General features: G+C 46.1%; 1 protein-coding gene across 1 annotated transcript in view; it reads left to right on the top strand.

Moving 5' to 3' along the window:
- GUCY2C (guanylate cyclase 2C) overlaps positions 1-18699 on the top strand; it is a gene marked incomplete at both ends in the record, with an annotated part of 728187 nt that overhangs the window by 568425 nt on the left and 141063 nt on the right. The window contains one exon of the mRNA XM_082266300.1: positions 18172-18346. Within this exon, the coding sequence (XP_082122426.1) occupies positions 18172-18346 (175 nt within the window). The remainder of the gene's footprint in view (positions 1-18171; positions 18347-18699) is intronic.

Raw genomic sequence — 18699 nt, forward strand, 5'->3', positions numbered from 1 at the left:
CATTTTATAATAAACTAATAAATTAACCACTGGAGATTACACATTTCTACAATTAGATAACCTCTACACAAAATTAGATTCTCCCATCCCATTTCATGTAATTCCTGACCTAAAACTATAAAAGTATACACATTTAAAGGAGTTACTATTAACTTTTTGTTCACAGTTCTAATCTGGAGATAACGAGGAACATAATTGTGAAGTGGAAGGAAAATGATACATGATTTTCAAATTTGTTTACAAATAAATATCTGAAAAGTGTGGCATGAATTTGTATTAAGCTCCCTTTACTCTAATACCCCTAACTAAAATCTTTAGAAATTCAGAAGTCACCTAATTAGGAAATAGTTTAATTTAATCTCAATATAAATACAGCTGATCTGTGAAGCCCTCAGAGGTTTGTTAGAGACTCTTAGGGCTCTTTCACACGGGCGGTCCGATCAGATCCGCCTGTCAGTTTTTTAGGCGGATCTGATCGGATCCTCCATGCAGCTCTATGGGGCAGCGGGTGTCAGCGGAGGTCACCTCCGCTGACACCCGCTGCAATCCGCATCCGATCCTGTGCTGAAGTCTGGACGGATGGAAACCCTATTTTTCCATCCGTTCAGTAATCGGATCGGAGGGGATCTGATGAGAGCGGACAAGCGGTCCGCTCTCCTCCGATCCCCCATAGAGGGCAGCGGGTGCTGAGACACCTCCCTCTCTGCTCTGCAAGCGGAGACGGAGCTGTCATCCGCCCGGCTCAGCGGGGATCGCGGATCGATCCCCGCTGAGCAACACGGATCCGCCTGCGGAGGCGGACCGTGTGAAAGAAGCCTTAGTGAACAAACAAACAGCATCATGAAGGCCAAGGAACACTCAGGCAGGTCAGGGATAAAGTTGTGGTGAAGTTTAAAGCAGGAATAGGTTATAAAAAAATATCCCAAGCTTTGAACATCTCATGGAGCACTGTTCAATCCATCATTCGAAAATGGAAAGAGTGTGGCACAACTGCAAACCTACCAAGATATGGCCGTCCACTTAAACTGACACGCCAGGCAAGGAGAGCATTAATCGGAGAAGCAGCCAAGAGGCCCATGGTAAGTCTAGTGGAGCTGCAGAGATCCACAGCTTAGGTGGGAGAATCTGTCCACAGGACAACTATTAGTTGTGGACTGAACAAATCTGGCCATTTTGGAAGAGTGGCAATAAGAAAGCCATTGTTGAAAGAAAGCCATAAGAAGTCCCATTTGCAGTTTGAGAGAAGTCATGTGGGGGACACACCAAATATATGGAAGAAGGTACTCTGGTCATATGAGACCAAAACTGAACATTTTGGCCTAAAAGCAAAACGCTATGTGTGGCGGAAAACTAACACTAACTAACTAACACACCATCCCCACCATGAAACATGGTGGTGGCAGCATCATGTTGTGGGTTTTCTTTTCTTTAGCATCGACAGTGAAGCTGGTCAGAGTTTGCTAGCTGAGCGTTGCTAGATGAGAAAAAGTCCAAGGGCTTCAGCCCGAAGGTAAATTTGATGACCCCGCCCACATTTTAAAGTAAGTCCCGTCCAAGCTCCACCCAATGCCCCACCATAAAATGTTAAAAAATGTGACCACATGCATGTTAATCTCTCAACTTTCTAATCTCCACTTTTACTTGTAGCTCTTCCCATAAAACCAATTGAGAGCACCAATTATGGCAATCAGGGTGCCCCATGTAGAAGCCTTTCTGGAGGCTCCTCTGGAACTGCTTCAACCATTTTCGAAAAAGCAGAGGTCCCAGAACATCCACAAAACACAAGAGAAATGTATTTCCCAGTAGCCTAGATGAGGCACTGTAACCCTCCTGCGTTTTTATTGTAAGCTGGATTTGCAGCTGCAGAATCTCCACTCAGTAGTCATGTAGAGATGTGTTGGAATACCAGATCCAACTCTCCAGACTCATCACTGTGGGCCTGTCTGCTTCAGAATACAGATATACACACACTCAATAAGATGTTCCTGGAGTGATAGGATGTATATGATAGTATGGAAGTGATGTGCTGAAGGGACAGGTGTGAGCAGTGACAGTAATGGTAAGCACTTGATAGTAATGTTCAGGAGAGTAGCAGATGGTAATAGGTAGAATGCAGATAGGTTAGTAATCATGTATGGTAACAGGTGGTAAGGACAGCAGATGACATAGACAGGATAGACTAACCCAGTGCAAAGATAGATGGTAGTAGACTCAAGAGCTAGCAATCTATGTAACAGTGCAGATGGTAAAATTAGTATGCATAGATAGTAACAGTCCTTAATGTGCAGAAGATGATAGTGTAAGTTAGTTATGGAGGATTCCCCTGTGGGGTACTTATCACTAGTAAGGTTTAGTAAGTAGAGGGGTCCAGTAGTGAGGGAGTGATCCGGTAGCGAGATACGGGATCAGTTGCGAGGTTCCGGTCTGTTCCAGGAAAAGGCAAATAGCTGGAGGTTCCGACAGCAAGACAAGGCTTGTGAGCATGTAGACACACATTGAACGAACAATGTGAGAGAGAACGCTGGCGATTGAAATAGCCGCTCAGCGGCGCTCAGCGATGGCGTCATCCGTCTTAAAGGTGTATGCGTTCCACCTAACTAGAAAGGTGGGACGCAATGTTTTGAAAGGAAAATGGTAAATAAGGGTACCAAAGGTACCAGAATCTTACAGGCACCAAGGCCAAATCTTTCCAAATGAGCTGTAACCAGAAAATGGTGAGTCAGTTCCTCTATGACTTCCTGGGAAAGTTGAACATTAAGGGCTTGTTCAAGAAACCATGCACAAAGCAAAATGTTAGGTGTTACTTATCTGACATCACACTAGCAAAAGTTGAATTCTAATTGGTTGTCACAGGTTTAAGAGTGCCTTTGTACAGTTTCAGTTAATTAGGTTGAAAGGCTGCAGACTGCAGACAAGATACAAGTGATGGTCAGAGACTGCAGACATGATGCAAAAGATGGTCAGAGACTGCAGACAGGATGCAAGAGATGGTCAGAGACTGCGGACATGATACAAGAGATGGTCAGAGACTGCAGACATGATGCAAAAGATGGTCAGAGACTGCAGACATGATGCAAGAGATGGTAAGAGACTGCGGACATGATACAAGAGATGGTCAGAGACTGCGGACATGATGCAAGAGATGGTCAGAGACTGCGAACATGATGCAAGAGATGGTCAGAGACCGCGGACATGATTCAAGAGATGGTCAGAGACTGCGGACATGATACAAGAGATGGTCAGAGACTGTGGACATGATACAAGAGATGGTCAGAAACTGTGGACATGATATAAGAGATGGTCAGAGACTGAGGACATGATACAGGAGATGGTCAGAGACGGCGGATGTGATAAAAGAGATGGTTAGAGACTGCAGAAGTGATATAAGAGATGGTCAGAGATTACAAACTTGATACAAGAGATGGTTAGAGACTGTGGACATGATACAAGAGATTGTCAGAGACTGTGGACATGATACAGGAGATGGTCAGAGACTGCGGACGTGATACAGGAGATGGTTAGAGACTGCAGACGTGATACAGGAGATGGTTAGAGACTGCGGGCATGATACAAGAGATGGTCAGAGACTGTGGACATGATACAAGAGATGGTCAGAGACTGTGGATATGACACAGGAGATGGTCAGAGATTGCGGACATGACAAAAGAGATGGTCAGAGACTGCAGACATGATACAAGAGATGGTCAGAGACAGAGGACATGGTACAGGAGATTGTCAGAGACTGTGGACGTGATATCAGAGATTGTCAGAGACTGCAAACCTGATACAAGAGATGGTCAGAGACTGTGGACATGATACAAGAGATGGTCAGAGACTGTAGACATGATACAGGAGATGGTCAGAGACTGTGGACATGATATAACAGATGGTTAGAGACTGCGGATGTGATACAGGAGATGGTCAGAGACTGCAGGCATGATGCAAGAGATAGTCAGAGACTGTGGACATGACACAGGAGATGGTCAGAGACTGCGGACGTGATACAGGAGATGGTTAGAGACTACAGGCATGATACAAGAGATGGTCAGAGACAGAGGACATGGTATAGGAGATGGTCAGAGACTGCGGACATGACAAAAGAGATGGTTAGATGGTTAAATAAATAAATCAACGGGACCGGATTGCTTGCACCCAAGGGTTCTTAAAGAGCTCAGCCAGGTGATTGCTAGACCATTATTCTTGATCTTTAAGGATAGTTTACAGACGGGTATGGTGCCAGCTGTTTGGAAAAAAGCCAACGTGGTACCAATATTTAAAAAAGGGCAGAGATATATCCCGGGTAACTATAGGCTGGTCAGCCTAACATCAGTAGTCTGCAAGATTTTGGAGGGGATGTTAAGGAACCACATACAAGACTTTAGTAATGAAAATGGTATTAGTAGTAATCAGCATGGATTCATGAAAAATCGTTCTTGCCAAACCAATCTATTAACTATGATGAAGTGAGCTACCACCTAGATAAAGGTAAACCTGTGGTTGTGGTGTATCTAGACTTTGCATAGGCCTTTGACACCATTCCCCACAAACGCTTACTGTTCAAACTAAGGAAGGTAGGTATGGTAGGTATGGCATCCTGGACAGAGAACTGGCTCACGGGAGAGTGCAAAGGGTGGTAATTAATGGGGAGTACTCGGATTGGGCGGGTGTGGAAAGTGGGGTCCCCCAGGGTTTTGTCCTGGGACCAATCCTGTTTAATTTATTCATAAATGATCTAGAGGAGGGGATATCAAGTACAATCTCAATATTTGCAGATGATACTAAACTAAGCATGCCAATATCTTCTATGCAGGATGTGGAAACCTTACAAGCGGACCTGAACAAAATAATGGGGTGGGCAACTACATGGCAGATGAGGTTTAATGTTGAAAAATGTAAAGTAATGCACTTCGGTGCCAGAAACCAGAAAGCAAGCTACTCACTAGGGGGGGGGGGGGGTGGGGGACCTCTGGGTGAGTCTAGGATGGAAAAGGACCTGGGTGTACTGGTAGACAAGAGGCTTTGCAGTGGCATGCAATGCCAAGCTGCTGAAAGCAAAGCCAACAGAATACAGCAATGCATAAAAAATGAGATTTACTCCAGAAATAAAGAGATTATTCTCCCTCTCTACAAGACTCTGGTCCAGCCACATCTGGAGTATGCTGTCCAGTTCTGGGCACCGGTGTTTAGGAAGGATGTGCTGGAACTGGAGAGAGTCCAGAGAAGGGCAACAAAAATAATTAGGGGAATGGAGGACATCAGCTATAAAAAAAGACTACAAGCGCTGAATTTATTCTCTCTGGAGAAGAGACGATTGAGGGGGGATATGATATCAATGTATAAATACTGTACTGGTGACCCTAGCATAAGGAACAAACAATTCAGAGAAAGGGAATACAATAAGACACGTGGCCACTCACTAAAACTAGAGGAAAGGCGGTTTAACCTTAAAATACGTAAGGGGTTCTTCACTGTCAGAGCAGTAAGGATGTGGAATTCTCTTCCGCAAACAGTCGTATCAGCAGGGAGCATCGATAGTTTAAAAAAACTATTAGATGGGCACCTTAACAACCACAACATACAGGAGTATACAATGTACGGTTAACAGCAAACACACACGCACATCATAGGTTGAACTGGATGGACTGATGTCTTTTTTCAACCTCATAAACTATGTAACTATGTTAGAGACTGCGGACATGATACAAGAGATGGTCAGAAACTGTGGACATGATACAAGAGATGGTCAGAGACTGAGGACATGATACAGGAGATGGTCAGAGACGGCGGATATGATAAAAGAGATGGTTAGAGACTGTGGACATGATACAAGAGATGGTCAGAGACTGTGGACATGATACAAGAGATGGTCAGAGACTGTGGACATGATACAAGAGATGGTTAGAGACTGTGGACATGATACAAGAGATGGTCAGAAACTGTGGACATGATACAAGAGATGGTCAGAGACTGAGGACATTATACAGGAGATGGTCAGAGACTGCAGACGTGACTAAAGAGATGGTTAGAGACTGCAGAAATGATACAAGAGATGGTCAGAGACTGAGGACATGATACAAGAGATGGTCAGAGACTTTTGACATGATACAGGAGATGGTCAGAGACTGCAAAGGTGACAAAAGGGATGGTTAAAGACTGCGGACATGATACAAGAGATGGTCAGAGACTGAGGACATGGTACAGGAGATGGTCAGAAACTGCGGACATGACAAAAGAGATGGTTAGAGTATGGGGACATGATACAAGAGATGGTCAGAGACTGAGGACATGGTACAGAAGATGGTCAGAGACTGCGGACGTGTCAAAAGAGATGGTTAAAGACTGTGGACATGATACAAGAGATGGTCAGAGACTGAGGGAATGGTACGGGAGATGGTCAGAAACTGTGGATGTGACAAAAGAGATGGTTAGAGACTGTAGACATGATACAAGAGATGGTCAAAGACTGTGGACATGATACAAGAGATGGTCAGAGACTACAGACGTGATATCAGAGATGGGCAGAGACTGCAGACGTGATATAAGAGATGGTAAGAGACTGCAGACATGATAAAAGAGATGGTTAGAGACTGTAGACATGATTCAAGAGATAGTCAGAGACTGCGGACATGATACAAGAGATGGTCAAAGACTGCGGACATGATACAGGAGATGGTCAGAGACTGAGGACATGATACAGGAGATGGTCAGAGACTGCGGACGTGACAAAAGAGATGGTTACAGACTACGGACATGATACAAGAGATGGTCAGAGACTGGGGACATGGTTCAAGAGATGGTCAGAGGCTGCGGACGTGACAAAAGAGATGGTTAGAGACTACAGACATGATACAAGAGATGGTCAGAGACTGAGGACATGGTTCAGAAGATGGTCAGAGACTGCGGACGTGACAAAAGAGATGGTTTTATGGTTAAATAAATAAATCAACGGGACCGCATGGCTTGCACCCGAGGGTTCTTAAAGAGCTTAGCCAGGTGATTCCCGGACCATTATTCTTGATCTTTAAGGATAGTTTACAGACGGGTATGGTGCCAGCTGATTGGAAGAAAGCCAACGTGGTACCAATATTTAAAAAAGGGCAGAGATATATCCCGTGTAACTATAGGCCGGTCAGCCTAACATCAGTAGTCTGAAAGATTTTGGAGGGGATGTTAAGGGACCACATACAAGACTTTAGTAATGAAAATGGTATTAGTAGTAATCAGCATGGATGCATGAAAAATCGTTCTTGCCAAACCAATCTATTAAGCTTCTATGATGAAGTGAGCTGTCACCTAGATAAAGGTACGCCTGTGGTTGTGGTGTATCTGGACTTTGCAAAGGCCTTTGACACCGTTCCCCACAAACGCTTACTGTTCAAACTAGGGAAGGTAGGTATGGACCATAAGGTGAGTACCTGGATATAGAAATGGCTCCACGGGAGAGTGCAAAGGGTGGTAATTAATGGGGAGTACTGGGATTGGGCGGGTGTGGAAAGTGGGGTCCCCCAGGGTTCTGTCCTGGGACCAATCCTGTTTAATTTATTCATAAATGATCTAGAGGAGGGGATATCAAGTACAATCTCAGTATTTGCGGATGATACTAAATTAAGCATGCCAATATCTTCTATGCCGGATGTGGAAACCTTACAAGCGGACCTGAACAAAATAATGGGGTGGGCAACTACATGGCAGATGAGGTTTAATGTTGAAAAATGTAAAGTAATGTACTTGGGTGCCAGAAACCAGAAAACAAGCTACTCACTAGGGGGGAACCTCTGGGTGAGTCTAGGATGGGAAAGGACCTTGGGGTACTGGTAGACAAGAGGCCTGGCAGTGGCATGCAATGCCAAGCCGCTGCAAGCAAAGCCAACAGAATACAGGGATGCATAACAAAGGGGATTCACTCCAGAAATAAAGAGATTATTCTCCCTCTCTACAAGACTCTGGTCCGGCCACATCTGGAGTATGCTGTCCAGTTCTGGGCAACGGTCCTCAGGAAGGATGTGCTGGAACTGGAGAGAGTCCAGAGAATGGCAACAAAAATAATTAGGGGAATGGAGGACATCAGCTATGAGGAAAGACTACAAGCACTGAACCTATTCTCTCTGGAGAAGACACGATTGAGGGGGGATATGATATCAATGTACAAATCCTGTACTGGCGACCCCAGCATAAGGAACAAACTATTCAGAGAAAGGGAATACAATAAGACACGTGGCCACTCACTAAAACTAGAGGAAAGGCGGTTTAACCTTAAAATACGTAGGGGGTTCTTCACTGTAAGAGCAGTAAGGATGTGGAATTCTCTTCCACAAGCAGTCATATCAGCAGGGAGCATAGATAGCTTCAAAAAACTATTAGATGGGCACCTTAAAAACCACAACATACAGGGAATACAATGTACGGTTAACAGCAAACACACACGCATATCATAGGTTGAACTGGATGGACTGATGTCTTTTTTCAACCTCATAAACTATGTAACTATGTTAGAGACTGCGGACATGATACAAGAGATGGTCAGAGACTGTGGACATGATACAAGAGATGGTCAGAAACTGTGGACATGATACAAGAGATGGTCAGAGACTGAGGACATGATACAGGAGATGGTCAGAGACTGCGGATGTGACAAAAGAGATGGTTAGAGACTGTAGACATGATACAAGAGATAGTCAGAGACTGTGGTCATGATACGAGAGATGGTCAAAGACTGTAGACATGATACAAGAGATGTCAGAGATGGCAAACCTGATACAAGAGATGGTTAGAGACTGCAGACATGATACAAGAGATGGTCAGAGACTATGGACATGATACAGGAGATGGTCAGAGACTGTGGACATGATACAAGAGATGGTCAGAGACTGCGGACGTGATACAGGAGATGGTTAGAGACTGCGGGCATGATACAAGAGATGGTCAGAGACTGTGGACATGATACAGGAGATGGTCAGAGACTGTGGACATGATACAGGAGATGGGCAGAGACTGCGGACGTGACAAAAGAGATGGTTAGAGACTGCAGACATGATACAAGAGATGGTCAGAGACTGTGGACATGATACAAGAGATGGTCAGAGACTGTGGACATGATACAAGAGATGGTCAGAAACTGTGGACATGATACAAGAGATGGTCAGAGACTGAGGACATGATACAGGAGATGGTCAGAGACTGCGGATTTGACAAAAGAGATGGTTAGAGACTGCGGACATGATACAAGAGATAGTCAGAGACTGTGGACATGATACAAGAGCTGGTCAGAGACTGAGGACATAATACAGGAGATGGTCAGAGACTGCGGATGTGACTAAAGAGATGGTTAGAGACTGCAGACATGATACAAGAGATGGTCAGAGACTGAGGACATAATACAAGAGATGGTCAGAGACTGCGGACATGATACAGGAGATGGTCAGAGACTGCAGACGTGACAAAAGGGATGGTTAAAGACTGCGGACATGATACAAGAGATGGTCAAAGGCTGTGAACATTATAAAAGAGATGGTCAGAGACTGCAGACGTGATATAAGAGATGGTCAGAGACTGCAGACGTGATGTAAGAGATGGTCAGAAACTGCAGACCTGATACAAGATGTGACGGAACCGTCGACCCACACCGTGCTTGTGGTCTTCCGTCAGTATACGGCTTCCTCCAGTCTGGACATATAGAGATATTCCAGCCGCCCCCCATACAAGAACTAGCCTGAACTTAGCTTGTATGTGTCTGGAAACAACTAACTCCTTTATTAAAAACAAGCAGCAGATTTTTATACACTTGAGAAGCATGACAGTCACTACATGAACAATGGCCTGAATATTTACATAAAAGCATCACATAATGAATAGAAGATAACGAGGTAGAGCTGACTCATGGTTAATCCCATCTAGACAAGGTTATCATTTACATGCTAATTAGCTCAGCGTACTTAAGTCAGCCTGGAAGCCCAGACTGCCGGCACCAAAAGTAAAACAGATACAAATACACATATTATAGTGTAAATACTGAGAACCCACAGTAAACAATAGATGATCAAATCAACATGATTTACAATCCATGGAAGACAGGTGTTTGGGCTGATGACATGCATCTGTTACAAGTCTGATCACTTAAGCAGTCCAAATCATCAATTTATCTGTCACATAGTTTTTTCAGTCTCAGTGACGGCGAGTACCGTCACATATCTTCCCCCCAAAGGTAGACGAACCAGGTACCAGACCCCCAACTGGTCTGTGCCTGAGTTCGTCGGGTAACAAGTCCCAAAGAGTCAATCCATCATGGCAACTTCCTTGACAAAGTTCCACATAGCTTGTAAGTTTGTCCCGGCAGGGCGCATGGAGCTCTCATAGCCAATCAGTCTGTGGAAGTCTGGTTTGGGCAGGCCAGACTGGGCTTTTTGGTCACCCTGTGTCCCTAAAAGACACAGGGTGATTTAGACATAAGAAGTGCCTAGGGGGTTGAGAGAGGTATTTCCCAACCTCTCTAAGGTAAGCTGTGTTCCAAGGACCCCCCAACCAAAGTGACTACCGTCACATCTCTCTGCTTCTGGAAGGAGACTAACACAGGAGGGGACCCCAAATGGGTTGACTTTGAAGGTAGTCTGTAGTTCCAGCCCCCCAATGTCTATACCCACACAGTACCCCAAGCAAATTGTCCCAAAGGGAGCATTACTCACCCAACCAACCTCTGCCTCTCTCGCAGAACATACCCGCTGTAGGGAAGAAGCGTGGACTGGCCCTTCTCCCTGGAGTCCTTTCAGCCGCTGGAGAGAAGACAGGGTGGCTGGGCTCACTCCCTCATGCTGTTGGGGATCTGGGCCGACTGCCCAGCATCCCTGGGGTATACAGGTGGGGATTGTAGTCTCATCCACCTGCTCAGGAAATCCATCCCTTGTGAGTTGAGGGCAGAGGCCAGCAGCACTCTGCTCTGTTGCCAGGACTTCTGCTGGGGACTCCACGTAATCTGCTCCGGCAACCTCTTGTCTCTTCTCCCCCTGGATCCTGATCTGCTGCTGGGGACTGACCACCACCTTCTCACCCTGGGTCTCCAGAACTGCTGCAGGTGTGGGGCAGAGATCTTGGACCCTTTGTCCAGTTGTCAGCGCTTCTGCTGTAGAAGTTTCTTGTAACTCCACACATGCTGCTGGCAGGAAATCCCATGTCCCTGTCAGTGGTGTAGCAGAAAGGTCAGCTGCCTCTTCTCTCTGGGAGGCTGAAGCTGCTGTTGGTGTTGTGCAGAGCTCAGTAGTGCTAGGCCCTGATGCCAGCTGTTCTGCAGGAACATAAACTGAAAAGTCAGTGGCCTTGCACACATCTTGCTGGGTCACCAATTGTTGCATCCAGAGGTCAGCAGCGCTAGGCCTGGATGGTTGCTCATCTGCTGTAGGCTCACTGTGATGTTCCTCCTCAGAAGAAAAGTCTAATAAATCTCCAGTCTCTGGAATTGCTGAAAGTCCAGGACATGGACTGGTGGCACTTGGGCCCAGTGCCAACACTTTTGTAGGTGATTTATAATCCAAATCATCTTCCAATGGAAAGTCCATTAAATTTGTAATCCGTGGTTTGGGAATGAAGATGGCTTCCTCTTCACCCATACCTTTATCCAGCGGCTGAACAGATGCATTCCTCCATCCAAGCTCGTCCTGTGCAGAAACAGGTTCGTCAAGGTGAGTCAGCACTTGCTGCATCCGCCATAAGACCTCCGCATCCAAAACCGTGGGTGCAGGTGTGCAAAGCACACTATTACTGTGCCACATTGCCGACTCTTCATTCACGATTTCTGGACTGTCAGCTGGTACTTCTGGGTATTCCCAGGCAAGGGGAGCCCAGGCCTGGCACTGAACAGAGTCTAGCAGCTGTCTGTAGCCGATCTCCAGCTCCCATTCCTGATTGGCTAGAAATTCCAAATCTTCCAGTACCCAGTGAACGTCCAAGACATTCAGCATCTGTTCTCTGTATTCCAATATTTCCTCCAAACGCCACTCCAAATCACTCCCAAAGTCAGGGTCCTCAGACAGCCTCTCTAATAACAGCCCCAGGCCGCCGTAGCAAAAGCCTTCTGTTGGGCTGCCATCTGCTGTCCATGGGCACACTTGGGTTACATACCAGCGGAGGGCTCTATAGCTCTCATCCAACCGCATCTCCACCTGGACCAGCCTGCTTAACTCAGCTTTCCATTCCTTATGCGGTTGTCTCCCCAAAAACACCATTCGCACTTCGTACTGTGACCAGTACCTTTCCTGGAAGGAGGGGAGGATTTTTCCCTGGTATCGCTGCTCACGAGCTAGCGCTTCTTTCCAGAGTTCCCAGCGGATCACATCATGCCATCTTAGCAGGACCTTCTCTGACACTGGCCCCCTGTGCTGTATCCGCATCTCTCGCAACCTCTTTCCGAATTCCTCTTCCATGGCGGCTGATATCTGTACCTCTCCTCTTCCGCTCACCGGACCTTGGATCCCAGTGGAGGTTTGGATGTCCCAGACTGCAGGAAGCATCCCACCGCTTGCCACCAATGTGACGGAACCGTCGACCCACACCGTGCTTGTGGTCTTCCGTCAGTATACGGCTTCCTCCAGTCTGGACATATAGAGATATTCCAGCCGCCCCCCATACAAGAACTAGCCTGAACTTAGCTTGTATGTGTCTGGAAACAACTAACTCCTTTATTAAAAACAAGCAGCAGATTTTTATACACTTGAGAAGCATGACAGTCACTACATGAACAATGGCCTGAATATTTACATAAAAGCATCACATAATGAATAGAAGATAACGAGGTAGAGCTGACTCATGGTTAATCCCATCTAGACAAGGTTTTCATTTACATGCTAATTAGCTCAGCGTACTTAAGTCAGCCTGGAAGCCCAGACTGCCGGCACCAAAAGTAAAACAGATACAAATACACATATTATAGTGTAAATACTGAGAACCCACAGTAAACAATAGATGATCAAATCAACATGATTTACAATCCATGGAAGACAGGTGTTTGGGCTGATGACATGCATCTGTTACAAGTCTAATCACTTAAGCAGTCCAAATCATCAATTTATCTGTCACATAGTTTTTTCAGTCTCAGTGACGGCGAGTACCGTCACACAAGAGATGGTTAGAGATTGTAGACATGAGACAAGAGATTGCCAGAGACTGTGGACATGATGCAGGAGATGGTCAGAGACTGTGGACATGATACAGGAGATGGTCAGAGACTGCGGACGTGATACAGGAGATGGTTAGAGACTGCGGGCATTATACAAGAGATGGTCATAGATTGTGGACATGATACAGGAGATGTTCAGAGACTGTGGACATGATACAGGAGATGGTCAGAGACTGTGGACATGATACAAGAGATGGTCAGACACTGTGGACATGATACAAGAGATGGTCAGAAACTGTGGACATGATACAAGAGATGGTCAGAGACTGAGGACATGATACAGGAGATGGTCAGAGACTGCGGATGTGACAAAAGAGATGGTTAGAGACTGCGGACATGATACAAGAGATAGTCAGAGACTGTGGACATGTTACAAGAGCTGGTCAGAGACTGAGGACATAATACAGGAGATGGTCAGAGACTGTGGATGTGACTAAAGAGATGGTTAGAGACTGCAGACATGATACAAGAGATGGTCAGAGACTGAGGACATAATACAAGAGATGGTCAGAGACTGCGGACATGATACAGGAGATGGTCAGAGACTGCGGACGTGACAAAAGGGATGGTTAAAGACTGCGGACATGATACAAGAGATGGTAAAAGGCTGTGAACATTATAAAAGAGATGGTCAGAGACTGCAGACGTGATATAAGAGATGGTCAGAGACTGCAGACGTGATGTAAGAGATGGTCAGAAACTGCAGACCTGATACAAGAGATGGTTAGAGATTGTAGACATGAGACAAGAGATTGCCAGAGACTGTGTACATGATGCAGGAGATGGTCAGAGACTGTGGACATGATACAGGAGATGGTCAGAGACTGCGGACGTGATACAGGAGATGGTTAGAGACTGCGGGCATTATACAAGAGATGGTCATAGATTGTGGACATGATACAGGAGATGTTCAGAGACTGTGGACATGATACAGGAGATGGTCAGAGACTGCGGATGTTACAAAAGAGATGGTTAGAGACTGTGGACATGATACAAGAGATGGTCAGAAAATGTGGACATAATACAAGAGATGGTCAGAGGCTGAGGACATGATACAAGAGATGGTCAGAAACGGTGGACATGATACAAGAGGTGTTTAGAGACTGAGAACACGATACAGGAGATGGTCAGAGACTGCAGATGTGACAAAAGAGATGGTTAGAGACTGCGGACATGATACAAGAGATGGTTAGAGGCTGTGGACATGATACAAAAGATGGTCAGAGACTGTGGAAGTGACAAAAGAGATGGTTAGAGACTGCGGACATGATACAAGAGATGGTCAGAGACTGAGGACATGGTACAGGAGATGGTCAGAGACTGCGGACGTGACAAAAGAGATGGTTAGAGAATGTGGACATGATACAAGAGATGGTCAGAGACTGAGGCCATGGTACAGGAGATGGTCATAGACTGCGGACGTGACAAAAGAGATGGTTAGAGACTGTAGACATGATACAAGAGATGGTCAAAGACTATGGACATGATACAAGAGATGGTTAGAGACTGTAGACATGAGACAATAGATGGTCAGAGACTGTGGACATGATACAGGAGATGGTCAGAGACTGTGGACATGATACAGGAGATGGTCAGAGACTGCGGACGTGATACAGGAGATGGTTAGAGACTGCGGACATGATACAGGAGATGGTCAGAGACTGTGGACATGACACAGGAGATGGTCAGAGACTGTGGACATGATACAGGAGATGGTCAGAGACTGCGGATGTGACAAAAGAGATGGTTAGAGACCGCAGACCTGATTCAAGAGATGGTTAGAGACTGTAGACATGAGACAAGAGATGGTCAGAGACTGTGGATATGATACAGTAGATGGTCAGAGACTGTGGATATGATTCAGGAGATGGTCAGAGACTCCGGACATGATACAGGAGATCGTTAGAGACTGTGGACATGATACAAGAGATGGTCAGAGACTGTGGACATGATACAGGAGATGGTCAGAGACTGTGGACATGATAGAAGAGATGGTCAGAGACTGTGGACATGATACAAGTGATGCTCAGAGACTGAGGACATGATACAGGAGATGGTCAGAGACTTGGAACGTGACAAAAGAGATGGTTAGAGACTGCGGACATGATACAAGAGATGGTCAGAGACTGAGGACATGGTACAGGAAATGGTCAGAGACTGCAGACGTTATATAAGAGATGGTTAGAGACTGTGGACATGATACAAGAGATGGTCAGAGACTGCAGTTATGATAGAAGATAGAAAAGCACTAGGGGGGCCAGAGAGCACAGGGGAAGCAGAGAGCACTGGAGGAGCTGAAGGGCATGGGGGGAGGGGGTGACAGGAGAGCATTAGGGGGTTGGGGGGGACTGGAGCGAATTAAGAGGGGGGATTTGGAAAGCATTGCAGGGGGGTTAGAAAGAGCGGAGGTTGGAGAGCACTGGGTGGGGGGCAGGGAGCACTGGGGGGCAGGGAAACCCAGTGGGACAGAGAGAATGAGGGGAGGGGGGACTGGAGAGCACTGGGGGAACTGTAGATCACCGAGGGGGGAGCCAGGGAGCCCTTTGGGAGCCAGAGAGCATGGGGGGAGAGCTAAAAAGCACTGTGGGGAGCTGAAGAGCACTGGGGGAGGGGGGCTGAAGAGCACATGGGGGGCTAAAGAGCACTGGGGGGGCAGGAGAGAGGGGGGGCTGAAGAGCACTGGGGGTGTTGGAAAGTGGGGGGGTGCTAGACAGCACTGGGGGGCCAGCAAAAGAAGTTGTATAGGAGGTGGATGGAACAGCTGCATATAGATGAATTGATCTTTCCATATTCCTCCTGCAGCCTCTGATAGCCTGCCGAAGGTAGAGGCGGAGAATCAGGCATTCAGCGGCTGCAGGAGGAATATGGAAAGATCAATTCCTCTACATGCATCCGCTCCACCACCCCTCCTATCCAGTCACATACGGAGACTTGCTCGGGAGCAGGGCACTTACCCACTGGCGTATTTAGGTTTTGTGCTGCCCTTGGCCTATCTAAACTTGGGCACCCCCTAATTTAAATATGACCCACCCCTTCCAGTAAAGGCCACACCCCTTCCTGTTTATGATCCGCCCTGTCATCTGTAAACCCAAGACCACAAGCACAGTCTATCAATGCCCATCGGTGCAGCCTCATCAGTTTACATAAGTTCAGCCTCATCAGTGCCCATCAGTGCCGCCTCATTACTGCCCACCAGTGCAGCCTCATCAGTGCAGCATATCAGTGTGGCCTCATAAGTAGCCATCAGTACAGCCCCATCAGTGGCCATCAGTGCAGCCTATCATGGCCCATTAGTGCAACCTATCAGTGCATCATATCAGTGCAGCCCCATCAGTGTTGCCTTATCAGTGTAGCTCCATCAGTGCAGCTTATCAGTGCTGCCTCATCAGTGGCCATCAGCACAGCCTTATCAGTAGCCATCAGTGCAGTCTCATCAGTGGCCATCAGTGCAGCCTATTAGTGCCCATCAGTGCAACATATCAGTGTCCATCAGGACATCATATTAGTGCAGCCCCATCAGTGAAGCATATTAGTGCCGCCTCGTGCCTATCAGTGCAGCCTCATGCATTAGTGCAGCATATCAGTAGTGCCTTATCAGTGCAGCCAGCATTAGGCCTCCTGGACCCTGCCCTCAGGCCCAATTCAACCCATAAGACTGGTACTATACTAAAAGTTTAGCGCAAGCCGGCGGGGACCCTTTTCCTGCAGGAGCCGGGAGGAGGCTGTTTTTTGTTTTAGTGCAGGGAGCAGCTTTTTTCTGCCCCCCTGCAAAGTGCCGCCCTAGGCCTGGGCTTTGTTGGCCTAGGCAAAGATACAGCACTGCACTTACCTTCTTCCATCTGCTGCTGCCACTGCCGCCTCTGAAATGTAAACCGAAGAAGACGGAGGTCGGTGGAGGCGGAGCCAATTCTAGGTGCCAAGGAGCAATTTGAAATCCTCCTCCGCTCTGAGCAATGGGAACCTCTCCTGCTGGCTGCTGTTGTCACGTGACAAGTGACATCACTGGTTGCTAGACGCCAGGCGATACTAGCAACCAGTGTGGCAAGCCAGGCAGTACTGTAGAGGCCATACGGAGAGGAGGAAGAGGAGCATATCGGACAGTGGACACTCGGGGCTAATAACACTAAACGATCCACATGAGACCCAGGGTTTTTTGGTGGCCCACTTGGGGCTATAGCCCCTGTTAGCCCCCCCCCCCCCCCCCGACGCCACTGGTTGATGGGAAGATGGATAGAGCCAAATACCAGGCAATCTTAGAAGAAAACCTGTTAGAGTCTGCAAAAGATTTGAGACTGGGGTGATGGTTCACATTTCCAGCAGGACAACGACCCTAAACATACAGCCAGAGCTAAATTGGAATAGTTTAGATCAAAGCATATTTGTGTGTTAGAATGGCCCAGTCAAAGTCCAGCCCTAAATCCAATTGAAAATCTGTGGCAAGACTTGAAAATTACTGTTCACAGATGCTCTCCATCCAATCTGACAGAGCTTGAGCTATTTTTCAAAGAAGAATGGGCAAAAATGTCACTCTCTAGATGTGCAAATCTGATAGAGGCATACCCAAAAAGACACGTAGCTGTAATTGCAGCAAAAGGTGTTTCTACAAAGTATTTACTCAGGGGGCTGAATACAAAGGCACGCCACACTTTTCACATATTTATATGCAAAAAATGTTAAAAACCATTTATCATTTTCCTTCCACTTCACAAGTATATGCCACTTTGTGTTGGTCATAAAATCAGAATAAAATACATTAACGTTTGATTGTAACATGACAAAATGTGGAACATTTTAAGGGGTGTGAATACTTTTTGAAGGCACTGTAGGTAAACCTATGCAGGGGATGCCTTGTGCTGAATGTTTGTGTTCTTCTGTGGTCAAACAAATGCAAAAACAGGCGATTTTTTAAAGTTTCAGATTTGTTATACTTTATTTAGGATAACTTTGAAAAAATATTTTGTTATGGTGCAATACATCTATCCTAAATATTTATGTCCTAACATTTTTAGGTGGAAACGATAGGAGATGCCTATATGGTGGTTAGTGGTCTTCCAAATCGTAATGGAAACAGGCATGCGGTGGATATATCCAGGATGGCTTTGGATATTCTTAGCTTTATGGGAACTTTTGAACTACGTCATTTGCCAGGTTTGCCTGTCTGGATACGGATTGGAGTTCATTCAGGTATATGTTCTGTCAAAACTCTAAAAGAGGATTGTTGTGGATGTATTATATTTGGACTTTGCTAAAAGTGTTTAGGATAGTTTCTCACAAATAGCTAACGTGAAGATCTATAAACTTGAAACATTTAATCTATAAATAGATGAAAAATCGGCCTACAGATTAAATCTAGAAATTCATTTTCTGATTGGTCTAAAGTTGCAAGTGGTGTTCCTCAAGGATTCGTTTTGGCATTGCTATATTTTTAACCTGCTTAAAAAGTACATATAGTTTGAAATTAAAAATATAATGTCTGTTTGCAGATGCTGTAAAGCTTTGTAGATGATTACAGTCTTTGCAAGATACTGCTAACTTGC

The sequence above is a fragment of the Pelophylax lessonae genome (assembly GCF_965119305.1).
Source record: "Pelophylax lessonae genome assembly, chromosome: 8".
NCBI lineage: Eukaryota > Metazoa > Chordata > Amphibia > Anura > Ranidae > Pelophylax > Pelophylax lessonae.